This window comes from Rhinatrema bivittatum, chromosome 6 (genome assembly GCF_901001135.1).
Source record: "Rhinatrema bivittatum chromosome 6, aRhiBiv1.1, whole genome shotgun sequence".
Lineage (NCBI taxonomy): Eukaryota > Metazoa > Chordata > Amphibia > Gymnophiona > Rhinatrematidae > Rhinatrema > Rhinatrema bivittatum.
Window position 1 is genome coordinate 107504219 of NC_042620.1, and position 21650 is coordinate 107525868.

At 44.4% G+C, this 21650-nt stretch overlaps 1 protein-coding gene across 3 annotated transcripts in view; it reads left to right on the forward strand.

The window, feature by feature from the left end:
• Window positions 1–21436, forward strand: part of LOC115093650 (E3 ubiquitin-protein ligase TRIM39-like) — a 142743-nt gene extending 121307 nt beyond the window's left edge. For 2 of the 3 annotated variants that reach the window (XM_029605703.1, XM_029605705.1), the window contains 2 exons: window positions 15791–15820; window positions 16275–16976. In XM_029605703.1, coding sequence (XP_029461563.1) covers window positions 15791–15820; window positions 16275–16804 — 560 coding nt within the window. In that variant the 3' untranslated portion in view covers window positions 16805–16976. Of the gene's footprint in view, window positions 1–15790; window positions 15821–16274; window positions 16977–21300 lie in introns of those variants that run through there. The other variant, XM_029605704.1, reaches the window with a different exon arrangement.
• The last annotated feature ends 214 nt before the right edge of the window (window positions 21437–21650 follow it).

Sequence of the window (21650 nt, forward strand, 5' to 3'; positions counted from 1 at the left end):
AATATTTCAATGATTGAGACTTGAGAACTAATTAGATCAACATATCCTTCATTTATTTAACAATTGTTTGCAGACAAATCTTTCAGTCCCCCGACACGGCCGTGTTTTGCCACAAGGGCTGCATCAGGAGGGACAAAAGCCCAAAAGTGAAACGGTAAAAACTGTGACCTGAATATGTTGAAAATGTAATGGAGCCCTGCAGAGGGAATTCAATTCAACTCAAAGCATGTTTTTCAAAAATATAACGGCAACTCCTTCCAGGAGGATGTCTGAAGAGAGGAGAGGCGTGTAAAATACTTTGCCGAGTGAAACAACCAGTATGGCGACTCTGCAGGGCAGATGGGAATATGATGCCTGGAGAAAGAGAGGAATTTTTAAAGTGGTATAGGGACAATCAATATAACACCTTTGATTTATAAAAGGAGCTCGCCTATTATTGCCAGCAGGATGTGAACATTCTGAAGCAGGCGTTTATCTTATACAGAACTGAAATCATGGCAATGACAGAAAGAGAGGCAGTTGTAGAGCAGGGTGGCGGATCTAAAACTGTGAAAAGATGTATAGATCCCTTCCAATATGATGAAAAAATACATTACTATGATTTTACCAGTCTATACCCATTTGTCAATAAAACCAAGGAATATCCAGTTGGCCACCCGCAAATTATTTATGACAGTTTTGGCCCCCTCTCAGACACTTTTGGGCTTGTTAAAGCCAAAGGGCTAGATTTTTAAAAGCCCTGCGCGCATAAATCCAGCAGGATTTACGCGTGCAGGGCACTCGCTCGCCGGTGCGCCTATTTTGCATAGGCTGCCAGTGCACGCAAAGCCCCGGGACACGCTTAAGTCCCAGGGCTTCGTAAAAGGGGTGGGAGGGGGCGTGTCTGGGGTCAGGGGGCGGGCCGTGGGCGTGGTGATGGTTCGGGGGCGGGCCGGGAGGGCGGTCCCAAGTCCCCCGGCACTGCGGCCTGTGCCAGGGGATGCCGAGGCGGCGCGTGCAAGTTACACCTGCTTCAAGCAGGTGTAACTTGCACAACAAAGGTAGGGGGGGGGATTTAGGTAGGGCTGGAGGGTGAGGTAGATAGGGGAAGGGAGGGGAAGATGGGGGGACGCAGAAGGAAAGTTTCCTCCGAGGCCGCTCCGATTTTGGAACGGCCTCGAAGGGAATGGAGGCAGGCTGCGCGGCTCGGCGCGCGCAGCCTGCTGATTTTGCAAGGCCTTGTGTGCGCCGACCCCAGATACGCGCGGCTACGTGCATATCTTATAAAATCCGGCGTACTTTTGTTTGCGCCGGTTGCGCGAACAAAAGTACGCGAGAACGTACTTATTTATGATCTACCTCAAAGTGTATCCACCATGAAAGGTCTTTTTCCCTGTATTACCAGTCCGTGTGGGTGATAAGCTCATGTTCCCGCTGTGTCGCGCATGCGCTGACAACAGTCGGCAGGATATGTGCACCCACTCGGATGAGGAGAGAGCCCTCGTAGGGACTTGGTGTACTGTGGAGATGAATGTGGCTATTGCAAAAGGGTATGTGGTTGCTGAAATATGTGAAATGTGGCACTTTGAACGTAAATCTGACATTCTGTTTTCTGAATACATAAAAATGCATCTCCGTCAAAACAGGAGGCCTCTGGTTACCCTCAGTGTGTACCGATGTAGAAAAACAAAACATGTATATATCTGATTTTTACAAAAAAGAAGGTGTAGTTTTAAGGCCTGAACAGATTAGTATAAACCCCGCAAAGCGCCAAATTGCTAAGCTTTTCTTAAACTCTTTGTGGGGAAAGTTTGGCCAAAGAACAAACCTACCTGTTACAAGTATTGTGAGAGATCCTGATGATCTTTATAAGTATTTGTTTTCATCCGATTATGAGGTTTCATCATGTGATTTTATTAATGATGAAACAGCCTGTGTGACATTTCATTTTCATTTCATTTATTAAAATTTATTAATCGCCTAACACTAAAAGGCCTAGGCGATGTACATGAATACATACATAATAAAAATTAACTAAATACAAATAACACATTTAGTTTCACAGAAACTAAATAACAAAATACCATAAATAAATGGAAATCCATGTCATAGTATATCATATACATAAACAGTAATAGAATTTAGACATCCTGATACATTCTCCAAAAAGAGAAAATCCATATTACTGACACATCTGTATTTATTTTATCAAACATAATCAGACACATTCGTACCGCGTTGTTACACATTATGGGATAGATCTTAAAAAAATACGCGATCGCGTACTTTTGTTCGCACACCAGGCGTGAACAAAAGTACGCTGGATTTTATAAGATACACGCGTAGCCGCGCGTATCTTATAAAATCCGGGGTCGGCGCGCGCAAGGGGGTGCACATTTGTGCAACCTGCGCGTGCTGCCTGTTCCCTCCGAGGCCGCTACGATTTCAGAGCGGCCTCGGAGGGAACTTTCCTTCGCCCTCCCCCACCTTCCCCTCCCTTCCCCTACCTAACCCACCCCCCCGGCCCTATCTAAAAAACCCCCCCCCCACCTTTGTCGGCAAAGTTACGCCTGCTGAAAGCAGGCGTAACTTTGCGCGCACCGGCCGGCAGCCCTGCTCCGGGTTCCAGTCCCGGGGGCTGGTCAGGAGGCATCGACCATGCCCCCGGGCTGGCACCACGCCCCCAGGCCCGCCCCCGAAACGCCGCAGCACGCCCCCGAAATGCCACGTCGTTTCGGGAATGCCCCTGACACGCCCCCTCCCTGCCCCTTTTCCAAAGCCCCGGGACTTTCGCGCGTCCCAGGGCTTTACGCGCGCCGGCGGTCTATGCAAAATAGGCACGCCAGCGCACGAGGGCCCTGCGCGCGTAAATCCGGAAGGATTTACGCGTGCAGGGCTTTGAAAATCCGCCCCTATATGCACTGCTGAGCAGAAATTCTTTAAAAGACATTTTAAACTTCTTAACATCTTCCAAGGATCTCAAATCGATAGGAATAAGATTCCATTGAGTGGGCGCCACAATCGAGAAAGAAGTCTCCCTAGTATTAAATAATTGTGCCTGAAGAACCAAAGGAACCTCTAACAAATTTAATTGAGACGATCTCAAGCATCTCACAGGCTTATATATGCGCAACAATGCATTAAACTGTCCAGCAGAAAGACCTGTATGAAAGTGAAAGGGATCACCTAAATGACATGGAAGCATTAAAAAGACCACAGCGTGTTTTCAGGTAATACAAACATCTTCATTGCCTGTTTCACAACTGCTTATGCTCGTTTAGAATTGTACAACCTGCTTGACAGTTTGCAAGAATGTTGTCTGTACCATGATACAGACTCTGTGATATTTGTGAGTCGTGAGGGTGCCATTGACCTCACTTTGGGAGATTATTTAGGTCAGTTGATGAGTGAGATACCCACAGATGAGCATATCACAGAGTTTGTATCGGCTGGGCCCAAAACATACGGCTACAAACTGTCCAGCGGAAAGACCTGTATGAAAGTGAAAGGGATCATCTAAATGTAGAAAATTGTAAAAAGATCAATTTCACTAATTTGAAAGATCTCGACTTTGACTATAAAACTGAGGCTGTGGACAAGTCCTAAAAAGATACAGGTACAACAATCTGGGATCATAAAAAACAAAAAGACCTAGTCGATAGAGACTGGCCTACTTAAGAAAACCCAAAGAGTTGTATACGATAAAAAGGTGATAAAGGAGGGATTTAACACGCTGCTCTATGGATATTGATATTGTGGATGTGCACTGGAGTCACCCCTTTTCATGTATTTTAGCTGGACCATCAAATAGTGGCAAAAGCTTCTTTGTTAAAAAAAACTATTAGATCATGCGGGGAGTATGTTGACTGACATGCCTAATAATATTGTATGGTATTATAGTTGCTGGCAACCTTTGTATAAAGAAATGTTGTATAAATATTCTTTTATTACCTTTATGGATTCTTTGCCTGATACTTTTAATGATGATCAATTGTTTCCAACCAATATAATAAATATGATTATTGTAGATGATTTGATGGCATCTGCTTGTAAAAGTGATGAAATCGAGAAAGCCTTCACACAATACATGCATCACAGAAATCTGAGTATTATATATATTGTACAAAATGTTTTCTGTGAAGGCAAAACAAGCAGAACTATAGCTTTAAATACCAAATATATGGTACTCTTTAAGAATCCTAGAGACAAGTTGCAAATCGCTGTTTTAGACAGATAGATGTACCCTGGTAAGTCACGCTTCTTTTTAGAAGCCTTTGAGGATGCCACCAGAAAGCCATATGGATATCTCATCGTGGATTTAAATGCTACAACCCCTGAGTGTTACAGACTGAGGACAAACATCTTTCCACCAGACTGGACCATGGTATATTGTGAAAAAAACACAGCCCCTCCATAAAAAGAAGTGAATATATATCCTCCCCCCCACATATTTGTTTTGTGTGTCCCAGAGACCATGTCTGCTCGCTGAAAGCGGAACCTAGCCCTTTTAAAACTTTTAGTTCAAGCCTCTCTGCAGCAGAGAAAAGCTATCCTAAATGCCGCCTCTAATGATTTAGTGGGGGCCATAGCGGAGATCTCACTAAACACTCTGAAAGGTAATATTCCTTTATCACAACAGCAGATAAACATCTTAAAAAGGAAATGTCAAGCTATAAGGATTCTGGGTGATAAAAGAATAACACTTAAAAAAAAGTAGCTGGTGAAGCAGTCGGGGTGGTTTATTGGGCCTCTGCTAGGTTTTGCATTACCACTCATCACAGGTCTTTTGAGCTAAGCACTAATGCAGTACACAGAAAAAAATGTATTTAATGCCTAATCAACAACTTGATTATTTGAGAAGTCCTTCAGTTCTTGAGGAAAATATTAGAACCACCGCAGCTCAAAGACTCGATGAAGAAATGAAAGGCATACTTCAAAGTTCTGGTATGCCTGAATATGAGAAAGCCAAACATTATTCAGAAGTGATACAGCACTATCTGGTGCTTAACAGACATGGAGAAATGGAAAAAGAAATAATAAATCTGTATCTACCCCTGCAGGATAATACAGCAACCTCTGCATTTCTAGAGCACAATAACCCTCTACACCACATCCTGCAGGAAGTATTAAATAGTATCAGCATGCGCTATAGAAAAAATGCAGAAGTGCTGCTCAATTAACTTCAAAGAATAAGGACATTGTATCCTGGGAGAGTAATGGTACTTTTGTATACAAGGGAAAGCCTGTAAGTGGCTCTAACCTATTAGACCTGGTTCATGGAGCTACACAGGCCCATGCTCTTTCACAGCGGAGGATACCCAAAGGCTGGGGAGAGTTCATGCAAACTCTGGCAGAACTAAACACGCTTTCCAAAGTCATGGGTGTTAGCACCGCCGGCCACGGCAAGCCGTGACCAGGATCGGGTGTCATGGCCGCCGGCCGTGGCGGGCCGCAATCTGGGTCCAGCCGGCGGCAGCAACGAAGATAAACTCACCTGAAGCTTCGGGCTTCATCAAGGGTTCCTGCGGTGCAGGCAGCCCTCTTCAGTTTTTCCTGCAGGCTGCTCCGCGGTCAGGCTCGGCCGCATGGTTCCTCGGCCGGGTCGGCTCCTCCCCCTCTGCCTCTCTAGAGCCGCGCGCGCGGCTGAATTGAATTCTTAAAAGAGCCATGACAGGAAATAGTCATGGCTCCGCTGGAGACTCCTCCCCTGACTTTCAGTACTTAAGGCAAGGTCTGATCCTCAGACCTTGCCTTGGTATCAATGTTCCTGGCTGAGTTTGTTCCTGAGCTTCTGGTTCCTGGTTCTTTGTCTCGCTCTGCTTCCCTGCTCCGTGGATTGACTCTTGGCTTCTGACCTCTGGACCAGCGTGCGTGTTTCCTTGGCTTGACTGTGATACATTACAGACTGTGATACATTACAGGAGGACCTTGCAAGACTGGAAGATTGGGCATCCAAATGGCAGATAAAATTCAATGTGGACAAGTGCAAGGTGTTGCATATAGGGAAAAATAACCTTTGCTGTAGTTACACGATGTTAGGTTCCATATTAGGAGCTATCACCCAGGAAAAAGATCTAGGCATCATAGTGGAAAATACTTTAAAATCGTCAGCTCAGTGTGCTGCAGCAGTCAAAAAAGCAAATAGAATTTTAGGAATTATTAGGAAGGGAATGGTTAATAGAACAGAAAATGTCATAATGCCTCTGTATCGCTCCATGGTGAGACCACACCTTGAATACTGTGTACAATTCTGGTCGCCACATCTCAAAAAAGATATAGTTGCGATGGAGAAGGTACAGAGAAGGGCAACCAAAATGATAAAGGGGATGGAACAGCTCCCCTATGAGGAAAGGCTGAAGAGGTTAGGGCTGTTCAGCTTGGAGAAGAGATGGCTGAGGGGGGATATGATAGAGGTCTTTAAGATCATGAGAGGTCTTGAACGAGTAGATGTGACTCGGTTATTTACACTTTCGAATAATAGAAGGACTAGGGGGCATTCCATGAAGTTAGCAAGTAACACATTTAAGACTAATCGGAGAAAATTCTTTTTCACTCAACGCACAATAAAGCTCTGGAATTTGTTGCCAGAGGAGGTGGTTAGTGCATTTAGTGTAGCTGGGTTCAAAAAAGGTTTGGATAAGTTCTTGGAGGAGAAGTCCATTAATGGCTATTAATCAATTAAACTGAGGGGTAGATTTTAAAAAAAGCGCGATCGCGTACTTTTGTTTGCACAGCAGATGCAAACAAAAGTAAGCTGGATTTTATAAGATACGCGCATAGCCGTGCGTATCCTCTAAAATCCTGGATCGGCGCGCGCAAGGCTGCCGATTTTGGGCAGCCTGCGCGCGCCGAGCCGCACAGCCTGCCTCTGTTCCCTCCAAGGCCGCTCCGAAATCGGAGGGGCCTCGTAGGGAACTTCCTTTCGCCCTCCCCTCCCCTTCCCCTCCCTTCCCCTACCTAACCCACCCCCCGGCCCTATCTAAACCCCCCTTACCTTTGTTCCTAGATTTACGCCTGCGAGAAGCAGACGTAAATCTACGCACGCCAGCGGACTGTTGGCACGCCGTCTTCTGACCCGGGGGCTTGTCCGGAGGCCTGGACCACGCCCCTGGGCTGGTGCCACGCCCGGGTCCCGCCCCCGAAACACCCCGCCCCGAAATGCCACGTCATCCGGTCCCGCCCCCGACACGTCCCCTTCGAAAAACCCCGGGACCTATGCGCGTCGGCGGCCTATGGAAAATAGGCACGCCGGCGCGCAAGGCCCTGCTCGCATAAATCCGGGCGGATTTACGCGAGCAGGGCTTTTAAAATCCGCCCGCTAGGGAATAGCCACTGCTATTAATTGCATCAGTAGCATGGGTTCTTCTTAGAGTTTGGGTAATTGCCAGGTTCTTGTGGCCTGGTTTTGGCCTCTGTTGGAAACAGGATACTGGGCTTGATGGACCCTTGGTCTGACCCAGCATGGCAATTTCTTATGTTCTTATGATCCTGTTATGGCTTGCGACCCTTCTCCTCATTGCTCCTGGACTGGCTTCGGACCCTTCTCCTGTTTTGACCTTGGACTGGATTTCGACCCTTCTTGTGTACCAAACCGTGGACTGGCCCTGGACTACTCCGTGACTCCTTCCTCAAGACTGCTACGACCTGCTGGAGGCGCCAGCCGACTGGAACACACGACCCGCAGGATGCGCCTGCATCCAGACCTTTCTTCAGTCTTCAGAGAAGTCTCCTAAGTCCCAGTGGCCGGGTCCCTATGGGCTTCTCCTGGGGGGATCAAGAGCTTCCAGGGTGAAGTCTTCGTGAAACAGCTACAGCCTTTGGCCTCGCCCTTCGACAGTAGAGACCTAAGGGGATTATTTCCCTTTTAGGTAGCACTGATTCTACCTCGGAACAGGGGTCCACATTCTGATTCATAACAATGGGTAATCCAGCCACAGGGATCTGTTGGTACAACTCAAGGAAAATCCTTCTGCGACAACTGTTGAAATGTCCAAAAAGACTGTAAAGTGCAAAGACTCCCTTCCCCGTAAAAGGCATAAAGTACTTGACACATACAAATGGTTGAATGTGTAATTATATCTTTTCAATAAAAAAGACTTTTTAAAATTAGACTATGGACATAAAAAACCCCTCAAGAGAGAGAGTTTGTTTTTATTTAGGATTAGAACAACATTCTTGATATGGTACACACATCTGGGGGTCATGAAACAGACAGCGAAAAGATCTAGACATACAATATGTTCTCTGTTGTTTTTTTACAAATTGTAAAACCATTTTGTCATTTTGCAGTGGTTCTTCAGAATACAATTTTAAAATATTTTCAAAAGACAGCCCTTTACAGCGCTGATGTAGGAAAAACCCACAATGGTTACCACAGGTTGTAGATGACGGGTGTTGCAATTGTTTGCATAAAACACCCTCACAATGTATATTGAAAAAGTTCATAATACTGTTAGGGAAGAACAAGCTATCAGGTTGTTGCCCATAGGAATCAAAAAATTCTCCTGTGCCATTTTCAGTGACATAAATTGCTAACTAATGTTCTCCAGGAAGGTCGTGGGGGTGGGTATTTACCACCAAGCTTGCAGGTTTCCTTTCCATTTGTACATCAGACAGCCAGTCACTGGGCAGGATGTCTACAAAAGATTTTGTAACATACGGATCCTTCTTTAAAATACGGAAGATCTGTACGGTATTCATCATTTATTTTTTATTTATTTTATTTAAGGGTTTTTCTATACTGACATTCGTTAGTAACATCATATCGGTTTCCATTTAACATGACAAATAGCAATGGAGCTTTACATATGAAACTATAGATCAAAGTAATTAATAAACAAAGTAATTAAAAAATAACTGGAGAACAAAATATTAGAGATTTACATATGAAGCTATAGATCAACGTAATTAATAAATAAAGTAATTTCTGAACAAAGTAATTAATAAATAATAGGAGAAAACAGGTAATCTAGAACATAACAACCATTGAAGTGATAAATTACAAGTGTGGGATGCTTGTGTGAAATGCAGTAGTCAGTTAAAACGAGAGAAAAAAGATAGATTGGCTACTATTACTTTATGCATGTGGTGGATATTCAGGGGAAGGCTTGCATGAAGAGCCATGTTTTAAGTTTTTGTTTGAATTTTTTTGGGCATAATTCCTGATGTAGGTCGGAGGGCATAGCGTTCCAGGTTGTTGGCCCTGCTATGGACATGGCACGTTCTTTAGTTGCAGCAAGGTTTGTGGTTTTGTGAGACGGCATGTGTAAGGTAGCAGCATGCTGAGATCTAGGAGATCTATTGGGTTTGTGGAAATACAAAGAATTATTGAGCCAGTGCATGTTTTCATTATGAAGGGTTTTGTGTATTATAGATAATGTTTTGTATCTTATCCATTCAGCAATGGGGAGCCAGTGTAATTCTTTGAGAATAGGTGTAATATGTTCGGATCTGCGAGTATTGGTGAGTATGCGTGCGGCTGCGTTTTGGAGCATTTGCAGAGGGAGGATGGTAGATTTGGGAAGGCCAAGGAGGAGGGAATTGCAGTAGTCAACTTTTGATAAGATTAGGGATTGAAGAACGCAGTGATGGAGGAGGGGTTTTAGTTTCTTTAGCGTGTATAATTTGAAGTAACAGTCTTTTATCGTATTGTTAATATGTTTCTTAAGATTTAACTGATTGTCAATGGTGACTCCGAGGTTTTATACATGTTGTGCTTGGGTTATTGTGGGGGAAAGGACTGTGGGAGGTGTACCAATATTGTGGTTATGTGGGGGAGAGATAATCATGATTTCTGTTTTATCAGTTTTAATGGCAAGGTTAATGCTTGTGAGGAGTGTGCTAATGGCTGTGAGGGCAGTATCCCAGCTTTTGAGGGCATTGTGTAAGGAGTCAGTGATAGGAAAGATGACTTGAACATCATCCGCGTATATGAAATACATGAGGCCGAGCTCTGAGAGCAGTTGACATAGAGGTAGTATGTATATGTTAAAAAGGGTTGCGGAAAGGGCGGAACCTTGTGGGATCCCATGGGATAGGTTGTGGGCTTTAAATTGTCTGTTTTTGAGGTAAGATTTGAACCAGCAGAGAGGGGTGTCTGATATGCCAATTTCCTTAAGGCGATTGATTAGGATATTGTGGCTTATGGTGTCGAAAGCCGCAGATATATCGAGTATTGCTAGTATATAGGAGCGGCCTTTGTCTAATCCTGTGAGGAGGGAGTCTGTGAGCGCGAGCAGTAGGGTTTCAGTGCTGAAATGCCCACGGAAGCCAAATTGAGAGGGGGAGAGAATATTATACTTCTCTAGGAAATCGGTGAGTTGCATGTTTACTACTTTTTCCAGGATTTTTGCCAGAAAGGGAAGGTTGGAGATGGGGCGGTAATTAGCCAGATTAGCAGGGTCAGAGTTGGGTTTTTTAAGGATAGGTTTAATGATGGCTTGTTTGAGGATGGTGGGGACTTCACCGAGTGTTAAAGAGCGGTTGATAATGTTGGCAATGGGAGGTGCTATTACATTGGGGATGGGCAGGAGACGTTTAGTGGGAATGGTATCGGTTGGGTGTGTGGCAGGTTTGATTTTCTTTAGAATAGATTCGATTTCGGAGGTGGCAGTGGTCTCGAAAGTATTGAGTGATGCATTGGGGTTGTGTAGGATGGTTTTGGTGGGGATGTAGGAAGTGGAAAAGCATGTCATGATCTTTGCTATTTTGTCATGAAAGAATTTAGCTAAGTTATCACTATTAACTTTAGCATCTTCTTCAGGCATGGGCAGGGTGTTAATTTTGGTCAGCTCAGAGACATAAGTAAATACGGCGTTGGAATTGAATTGTAAATCGTGGATTCTTTTTGCATGGAAATCTCTTTTGGTTTTGAGGATTTGCTCACAATAGTTATGTAAGGAGGATTTGTATTTGGCTAGCTGAGTGGGTGAGGGGTCTCTATGTCAGATTTTTTTTCTAGTTTCCTGAGTGTACGTTTCATAATTTTTAATTCGGGGGTGTACCAGGGTTTTTTAGAGGTGTTAATTTTTTTTAGATTAAGGGACAAATTTTGTTGGCGATGTTCCATGATGTAATAGCTGTATTGGTGTCAGACAGATCTAGTTTATGTAGGTCATTGGGTCATTGGTAAATGCGGCAGCGAGGTTATCTTTGGAGCAGGGTTTTCGAAAGTGGATAGTATCATATACTGAGTGAGATACATAATCAACAACGTTCCTTCTGTGGTTAATTTCTATCACGTTGTCAAAGACACCATACACAATCAAATTATTTACCATGTGTGGCAAAGCTTTGGCAAAACGGATTTCAGCCGGCAGATTACCAGTTTTAATCAAAGAGTAGTGGTCCGTGCACTCTTGGTCGGGTGATAGGTCAAAGGCCAGTAAGGTAAAATTCATGACGATCAATCAATAGAGCACTGTCTTTCAAATGTTTACCCATTGCTTGAACCAGCTGCATGTATTCTCTGACACAACAGCCATTATCGAAATCCGGTTGGAGAGGTTTCCCAGGGACTTGCTCACCATCCACATACACTGCAGCAAAGTTAATATCATAATGTTTAAAATCGAAGGGGTTTTTAGAGTAATTACCACTGAAAGCATCATTATCCACAAAGCCCAATATGATAATTTTGGGTAGCTGCCCCAAAAAGAGGTTTTCCTGGTTAGTCACATAGGCGCCAGCAGGTATGCTAAAGACTTTCAGACCTACACGGTCCACAGCGTACTTGGCATTAGCTCTCAGCAGAGCTTCTGCATGCCCCAAGAGCACTCCCAGGGACACTTTCACTCTCCTTACAAAGAGGGCTGCAGATAAAATAAGGAGTTTGTAGTTCTCATCAGCATCTCCGCTCATTAAGCAGAACGTATCTTTGATCCGCGTTAGTTTAATTTTCACATCTAAGCCATTTGGGGTAGATTTTCAAACCGCGCGATTTGGCCTACTTTTGCTGGCACATCAGGCGCAAGCAAAAGTACGCTGGATTTTAGTAGATATGCGCGGAGCCGCGCGTATCCGCTAAAATCCGGGATCGGCGCGCGCAAGGCTATGGATTCTGTATAGCCGGCGCGCGCTGAGCCGCGCAGCCTACCTCCGTTCCCTCTGAGGCCGCTCCGAATCGGAGCGGCCTCGGAGGGAACTTTCTTTTGCCCTCCCCTCACCTTCCCCTCCCTTCCCCTACCTAACCCACCTGCCCGGCCCTGTCTAAACCCCATCCTTACCTTTGTCGGGGGATTTACGCCTCCCGGAGGGAGGCGTAAATCCCCGCGCGCCAGCGGGCCGCTAGTGCGCCGGGACGCGACCTGGGGGCGGGTACGGAGGGCGCGGCCACGCCCCCGGACCGCCCCGGGCCGTAACCACGCCCCTAGGCCCGCCCCCAAAACGCTGCCGACACGCCCCGAAAACGGCGCGACGCTCGGCCCCGCCCCCGACACGCCCCCCTCCGAAAACCCCGGGACTTACGCGAGTCCCGGGGCTCTGCGTGCACCGGTAGGCCTATGTAAAATAGGCTCACCGGCGCGCAGGGCTCTGCTCGCCTAAATCCGCCCGGATTTGGGCGGATTTAGGCGAGCAGGGCTCTGAAAATCCGCCCCTTTATGAGCAGCTTTTCTTGAAAAAATAGATTGCTATGTAAATGTCCCAGAAGCTCTACTTTATGGCTAACTGCTGTAAAAAAAAAGCTCTTTCGGTAAAATCGGTATTACGGGGCCCTGAGTCTCTCACTTTGTGGTTTCCAGCTGTGTCTTTATAAAACAGACCGCTTGTAAACTGTGTTTTGAGAGGGTCCTCACCATAATTGAGAGATTGAGAGGCAGTTCTATGAGGGCTCTGTAAGGGTAACAGTTGTTGCTCTGACTTATGAGTCTGTCTCCGAGAGTGACAGCCAGCTGGCTAAAAATAGAGGCTATTGGATAGTTCATGAGAGCTACTTTGGCCCCTACATCAAGATTGGCCCCAATTTCTTTCACAATTTTACAGGTCAGGTACAGCAACGTATTGTTCAAATCCAGGTTATCCTCGCCATGTCCGGCTATATAAAAATCTAAAGGGGCTGTTTCTGACAAGGCAGATAATGGCAGAATCTCCACATAAATACTTTTTTCTTTGTTGGTTTGTGTGGGGCCAGTTGAAACAGATCCAATTCTGATTTCAAGCATTCTTCATACCCCTGATGTACAAAAGCCATAGGGGCGGATTTTAAAAAGCATTTACATGCGTAAATCTGGGTTTTACGCATGTAAATGCACTTTACTCGAGTAAGTGGGCTTTTGAAAATTGCTACAATATATGCCATTGAATCGTCCATAGGATTTATTTGCATAAGTGCACTTTACGTGAGTAAATGGCTTTTGAAAATTGCTACAATAGTAGTTACATTTATGCGCGTAACTCCTTTGAAAATTACCCCCATAGTGTTTTAGAATATATCTTGTAGGGATGTAAATCGGTACCGGACTCGTTTCCGAGATCGAGCTCGGGTAAAAACCACGGGAAATCTTTGTTCCTGCAGTTCGTACATGTTTTAATTGGCTGTGTTGTGCCGAAAACCCCCCCAAAACATCCTGACCCTTTAAATTTAATTCTTTCGCATCCCCCACCCTCCCCACCCCCCCCCCCCCAAATTTTTTAAAGTACCTGGTGGTCCAGCAGGGGTCCCGGGAGCGATCTCCTGCTCTCGGGCCATCGGCTGCCAGTAAACAAAATGGCGCCAATGGCCCTTTGCCCTTAGCATGTGACAGGGTATCCGTGCCATTGGCCAGCCCCTGTCACATGGTAGGAGCAATTGACACCCAACCAGAGCTGGCGCGTTCATTAGGCGAACTTTGGCGGTCGCCTAGGGCGCCGAGCCCTAGGAGGTGCTGAAGAGCAGCCACTTGGTGCTGCAAGCGGGGCCTATCCCGCTTCCGCAAACTTCCCACGCATATCCATCACCATATTATTATTGTCTTCTGTTATACATTTGCATTATATTGACTCAATTTTGCTTCACTGTTCACTGTAAATACTCTACTGTTCAGCTATCTCCCCTTTCCAGATCCCAGTTTTATTCTCCCTGTTTTATTGTAACTTTCTTTCTCACAACCTTGCTCTTGTTCACTGTGTTTGAATTCTCTCTTCCTATCACACATTGTTAATTGTAAACCGGTTTGATTTGATTTCTGTCAAGAAAGTCGGTATAACAAAATAATAAATAAATAAAAATAAATTGTGGCAAACAGAAATAGAGACTGTGTCGTGCCCCCCGTACCTGTTTCGGCACCAAATGTTTCTGTTTCTCTTTGCCGTGAGCAAGATAGGCCCATGTGGCTGCTCTTCGGCACCCCCTACGGCTCGGCACCCTGAGAAGCACACAGTCGGTACCGAAAGAGATAGGGGGGGGACGCAACCAGGGATGGGTTGTGACCGGGGATGCAGGGTAGCAGCACAAGGGTCGCTTAGGGTGCCCAATACCCTTGCACCAGCCCTGCACCCAATACCCTGCTGTTAATTATCCTCTGCTCAGATTTCACTCTGCCAGGATAGGGGCGGTTGGAGCATGCGTATCTTCAGTGAGGGGAGTAGGGAAGGGGTAGAGATTCTCACTGTCTCTTTGTACAGAATGAGACACAGCTTCCTGCTACCTCATAGCTAGTAACTTTTAAAACAGATGGGGCTAGAAAAAAAAAAAAGCATACTTCTGGCTCTGTCATCATTACAAAGCGACAGGAATATTTCTGCTGATGTTCTAGGGGACACATTTTTGGGGGGTGGGTTGGGTTTTGTATTGTACTTCCAGTGAAATCATAAAAAACAGCCAGAGTCCATTAATTCTGTCATCATTAAAAAGTGACAGGGCCCTTTCTGATGGTGTTCTAGGGGGCATGTATTTGGAGGGTGTGGTGAGGGAGTGGACTTCCGGTGATGTCATACCTGTGACATCATAGGGGGTTTGGCTAGAGGCAGGTATGGGAGGGGCCACCAGTGACATCATAGGGGGGGTTGGTTTGGGGATGGGGCGTGGGCAGGGCCACTCCATTCACTTCTATTGGGGGAGGAGTATGGGCGGGACCTGGGGAAGAGCTAGAGGCGGGGTGGAGATGGGAGGGGTGGGGCTACACCCCATTCATTTCTATGGGAGTGGGTGGGGTGTGGGCGTGGCTTAGACCGGAAGTGGACACTGATTGGCTGACATCATTTTTGATTGACAGAGTACACATAGACTACTCCCAGAACACCATATTGATGGCTTATTCTTGTATTTTAAAATCGTGGATCCACTTTGATGCACCTAGTTTGGCATGGCTTCAAGTCATGCTGATTGGATGTATCTGGATAGATTGGATGTTCTTTTTATGTAATTACCCTTGCACAAGACTATAAGTAAGCACAGGCAACCTTTTATAAGTATCTACCTTCCTCGGTGAAAGATCATTTGAAGATTTTAGGATTTCTACCCAATGATTTGATTAAATGGGCTCCTAGTTTTCGTGGTATATGAGTGGATGGATGAATGAGTATCTTGTGTTTGTTTGTAATGCCTCAGCATTAATTTCTGTGGTTTGAGGTTAAAAACTTGAGATGCATGACATTGGAATATGCAATAGATTGGTTTCAGCAATTATTCTTTTGTATGGGATTTTGTAGTGATGGCTAATATTATTTTGGGTGTCATATGTGTTGTATGGTATTCTGTATGTTTCATATCTTTATAAAGAGGAAAAAAAAACAAGAAATTGCAGTGCACACAAACCCCCTGTTTTGCACAGTAGTATTGTATTTATTTATTTTCTCTGACATCTGATCCCTATTTCTCTTTGTTTTAATTCAGGGTGGTGGATGGAATATGGCAAATATGCAGGTAACTGAATCTGATATAAAACTAAGTGTACAAAATAATAAAATCTACAAATGTAACCTGCTGATTCTTCCATTAATTATTTTCATTTCAGTCTCACAATACAGATCTCTGCAGCCAGTGTTAGGGATCATTTTCTTTGCTGTGTGTGTATGTCCTAATCATACACTGCAGTATCAGAGAGTGATCTCTCTGGTAAGATAGAAAACAGGGACAGAATATTACTCTGCTCTGATAGAGTGTGTATTTCCTCTGATCATAAACTGCAGGATTAGAGAGTGATCTGTTTGGTAAGGAGAAAATAGGGACAGGATATTTCTCTGTTGTGACAGAGAAGAGTGTGTGTATTTCGAAATCATACACTGCGGGGGGAGGGGGGGGGAGTAGAAATGGATATATGAGTAGCCAGTGACAAATGTCTGCTCATGTATGTCTTTAATGTGTCTCCTCTCTGCAGTGGATTTGACTCTGGATCCAGAAACTGCTCATCCATTGCTTATCCTGTCAGAGGATCGAAAAAGTGTCAGAAGGGGAGGCCAAAGACAAGATGTGCTCCACAGTCCCCAGAGATTTGATAATTATCTCTATGTGTTGGGGTGTGAGAGCTTCACCTCAGGGAGACATTACTGGGAGGTGCAAGAGAGAAATGATACTGCCTGGTGCTTTGGAGTGTGTAAAGACTCTGTCACCAGGAAGGGGAAGTTCTCGCTGTCACCTGAAGAAGGGTATTGGGCAGTGATGTATTCAGGAAAGCAAGAATTCTGTGCCCTCACCTCCCCTGTGACCCCACTCTCCCTCAGCGATAACTACCAGGCAATGGGGATTTTCCTGGACTATGAGGCAGGAAAAGTTTCAGTTTTCAATGCTGATGGGAAATCTCATCTTTTCACCTTCACTGAAACCTTCAGTGGAAAACTCCGGCCTTTCTTCTGTCCTGGTCACCATTCTGGAATGATGAGAATCAGAACATTCAAAAACTGGGACTGAGAGGTGGGTTTAGATCTATCAGATGCAGTCTCAGTCTCTCTCTCTCTGTTGTCCATTGAGAGTTTTTAAATTTTGTGTTAAACACGTTTAAAAGGAATCACTATTACAGCAGTATTAAAGTTTGCGGATTTTTCATTTTTTCCATGGAAATAAAGGATATTCTTTTACTTTTTCTGCTGCTTAATTAATTATTTTGATTGTGGGTCATATCTGAAAGCCTTGAAGCTTTTGTATGGATTTGAAATATTTTATGGTAATAAAATGTAAAGAATATGCTTTGAGATATATTTTGTGGTTAGATTGCTTCAATTTTCCACCAAATAATACCTCCCCCAAAATATACTGCTTGCTCAATGCTGGCAGCTTTGCTCTAACTCCACCATATCGTATCAGACTCTCACAAAACTATTGTTGGAGGGAGGGGGGGAGAGAAGCCTGAGAATCCACGGAGGGAGTGCAGCGCAGTAATGGTTTTTACTTGTCAGTAAAACAGGTAACACTGGCCCTGCCCATATGAAAGGAGAGAGGGAATGGTATTGCAGGAATATCTCATGTGGATATCTATATTTGATTAAAATAATTTAATCTGATAACCTTATGATGTGAATTAATTAGGTTGGGGTTTTTTTGGGTTGTTTTTTTTTTTTTGACAACAGTGAAAGGTAACAAGTCCAGGTGTCAGAACTTTTTAACAATTGTTCCATGTAATAATAACAATTCTTTTATCACATATACATCTTTCCAGCCGGGTTCCTTCAAGCCAGAAAAGATATCTTATTAGCAAGTTAGGAACAAAGCAGTCCCATTTCCCAATACCCTCCCCCCTCCCTCCCCCAAGACATCAAACTTTATAGGAAAAGAAAATTAGGGAGTACAGATATTCGGACGTCAAAATGTGTATACATTTTCAAATTTCAGCTTAAGGACAAATCATTAAGAATTAAGCTCCGTGCCAAGGGAGATAGTGAAAACAGATATTTTCCCCATCTAGCTACAAAGAGCCTTTTGGAGCGAAACCATTCCACTTTCGTTATACATTTGTCTAACAAGCAAGTCTGATGAATAAGGTTATGTAATTGGGTCATGGTTGGGAGTTCAGCTGTTACCCACTTCTGTAAAATACTCTTCTTGGCTAATAAAATCACCAGTCGGAACCACTACTTTGTAGTTGGTTTTTCAAAGAATATACCTCGATAGTCATCCCAAAGAAAAACATGAACATGAAAGGCAAATTGAATGGCACACATTCGCTGGAGGTAGCCGTGCACCTCCCCCAAAATGATTTAAGAGTGGGGCAAGACCAAAATTGGTGACCATGAGTGCTATGGGAGGCCCCACACTTAAGACAGCAGCCAGTACCAACTCTCCCCATCTTACTCGCCTGCGCTGACGCCATATAAAATCTATGCAGAAATTTAAATTGCAATTCCAGTAAGGGGTTAGGTACCGATAAAGATTGTGCTCTGGAAAAACATTGTCAATAATAGGGTGTGGTTAAAGATAGTCCCAATTCCCTATTCCAACCTGCTACCACTTTATCCCAATTAGGGAGATCCCTGGACCGATCTAATAAGTTATACCAAAAAGAGAGTCTATGACGAGTAGGGTCGGTCATGTCCAAAAAATATGACAGAAACTCCCAGGCAGTTTGATGAGGGTCTGGCAACTGTAAAGTTCCAATGTAGTGTCAGACCTGCAGGTATGCATAGAAGTGCCGATTCGATATGCCATATAGGTCTTGCACCCTAGCAAAAGAATAAACTATGTTAGAATCGTCTACCATTTGCCAGACTGCCTTAATACCACTCTTGTACCAATGCTCAAATAACCGGTTGTGCAAGCCCGGTGGGAAATCCAAATTACCAAGAAGGGGTAGAAAATGGGTAACTCTGCGGGGGAATTGCTATTGTTTACATGCCCACTTCCAAGTGACATATGTAGGCTTAATTAATACACTCGTGCGTAGATAATGAGGAAGCTTGCACAAAGGTTGGTGGAGGACATAAGCAAGTTTTAGGGGTTGGATTTGCACTTGTTCTATCATCAGTGGAGTATAGTAGGACGTAGTCATAAGCCAATCAGCAGCATGACATAACTGACAGGCTACATTATAGACCTTGAAATCTGGGAGCCCCCAACCCCCAGTTCGCTTAGATAATCGAAGAGTTTGTAGAGCAATTCTAGGTTTTTTACCCTGCCACAAAAATTTACGCAAGTGGGTATCCATGAGCTTCAATTCCCGCTTTGTCCAAATAATGGGAAGTAACTGCATCACGTACAACCATTTGGGGAAGACGAGCATTTTATATAAGGCGATCCTACCCACTAGCGTTAAAGGTAGAAGAGACCATTTAGCGAGCATGGTGTTAGTTTTTTGAAGGAGCTCCTTAAAGTTGAGAGCCTGACTCAAATGTGGGAGTTTAGGTATGAAAATGCCCAAGTATTTAAGATGGTGGGTCACCCGTGGTATTGGGAAATCAGCTGGCAACCACATTTGGGAGCCAGGCTGGGTCAATAAGTACAGGGATTTTCCCAAATTTAATTTGAAACCAGCTAATGATCCATAAATATTCATTTCCCTCATTAGTGCCTCCCACGAAACCTGTGGAGAGCTGAGATGGACTAATAAATCATCCGCAAAAGCCACCAACTTATAGAGAGCTTGGGCACCTGGGCGAGGAGAGATTCCTTTGATAAATTCATTACCCCTAATATGGTTTAAAAGGGGCTCTAGCGTGAGAATAAACAGAAGGGGAGAGAGGGGACAGCCCTGGCGAGTGCCCCTGTGAATGGGGAAAGGTGTGGACAAGACTCCATTGATTAGTACTGAAGCCATCGGTGCATGATACAGTGCGTGAACTGCTGATCGGAAATATCTAGTTATACCCAAGGAATCCAGGACCGCAAACATAAATGGCCAGCCCACCCTATCAAACGCTTTTTCAGCATCAAAGCTGATCAAAATAGATGGGATATCTTGCCAATGACACGTCTCAAGAGAAGATAATATTTTCCGGACATTGGAAGAAGAGCTATGGTTTTTCACAAAACCAACCTGGTCTTCATGAACTAGGCCAGGTAAAAGATGTGAAAGATGAGCAGCCATTACCTTTGCCAAAAGCTTTATGTCAAAATTAAGAAGAGAGATCGGTCTATAAGATTCTGGTAAGGTGGGATCCTTCTTGTCCTTGGGTATGACTGTAACATATGCCAAGTTACGGTATAAAGGAGAGGTTGGATATTCAATGAGATCATTAAGCATTTCTGCCAAAGGCAATACCACTTGAGCCGAAAGAATTTTATAAAACTCAGCCGGGTACCCATCCGGTCCCGGGGGCCTTCAAGGGCTTAGCCTTCTTTATGGCCAGTTGAAGCTCCCGAGGCTGAATTGGCAAATTTAATTGATCTAATTGAGCATTAGTCAGACGTGGTAATCCCGAGCGTGATAAATAAGCTGCTATATCTTCTGGGTCCACCGATTCAGCTTGATAAAGCTGACGGTAATATTGGCAGAAAAGGTCTCCCATAGCTTGGTTCTCATTAACTACTGTGCCATTGGGTGTGCGTAGTGCCGATATGTGTGTCCTGCTTCCCCAGGATTTGGTCATATTTGCCAAAAGTCTTCCCGCTGTGTTACCTTGATGATAGTATTTAGCTTTAAAATAAAAAGCTGATTTCCTCGCACGGTCATACAATAGGGAATTCAATTCATGCATAATAGCATGTAAAGAAGATTTATGTGCTTGCGGAGGAGACCTTTCATAATCACATTTAGCTGTCGAAAGGCGATCCTCCAGTGCATGAATCTGCTGCAATTGGGTCTTTTTAGCGCGAGCAGTATAGGCAATCAAAGCGCCTCGGAGGACCACCTTCGCAGCTTCCCAAAAAAGCAAAGGGCTAGACTTATGCTGCTCATTATGATCAACATAGTCATTCCACTGCTGAAGAAGGTACGTACGAAAGGGCCCATCGCCAGACAAGCGGCGTGGGAAACGCCAATGGCATGGAACTGAATCCAGGTCCTGAATCATAAAATCTAGAAGAACTGGTGTATGGTCTGAGACCACTAAGGGACCCAACTCAACCTTTAGCACTCTGGCAAAGTCAGTAGTCCGAGTCAATAGGTAGTCAATTCGGGATCCCGTCCCATGAGCCCGGGAGAGATGAGTATATCCTAATTCAAAAGGGTGGAGTGTCCTCCAAGCATCAAGGACATCTAAAGCTTGACATACCAAGGAAACTCCCTTAGTTGGAGCATCCCCCGGTCCAGCCTTTTTAGTTGAGCGATCTTGTTTAGGATCCAATACACAATTAAAATCGCCCTCTAGTAATAAATGACCCTTAGCATGGGTAGCCAGCAGGTTAATCAAGCGGGTGTAAAAAGCATGCTTGTAAACATTAGGAGCGTACAGGTTGCAAAGAGTATAGTCCTGTCCGTGAATTTGACCTGTTATTATAAGGTAACGACCTTCATCATCTGCTATCATATTTTCCAGCTGAAAAGAAAGCTGCTTGCCTACCAAGATCGCTACTCCAGCCACTCGAGAGGAATTTTGTGCTGAGTATACCTGATACACACACATTCTACGAAGTTTCTGATGTTCAAGCACATCCAGCTTGGTTTCCTGCATGAAAGCAATATGGACGCGATGGCGCTGCAATGATTGTAAAATTTTGTAACGTTTTATAACCGAGCCAATCCCAGATACATTCCAGGACCCAAATCGTATTACAGATTGTGACATAGCAGTATGTATGAGTTAGTTGTTTGGCAGCATATATAATAGCAATAAGCAAGAATCCGGGTTCTCCAGCCTAAACCCAAATTCAAAATTTCAACGGATCT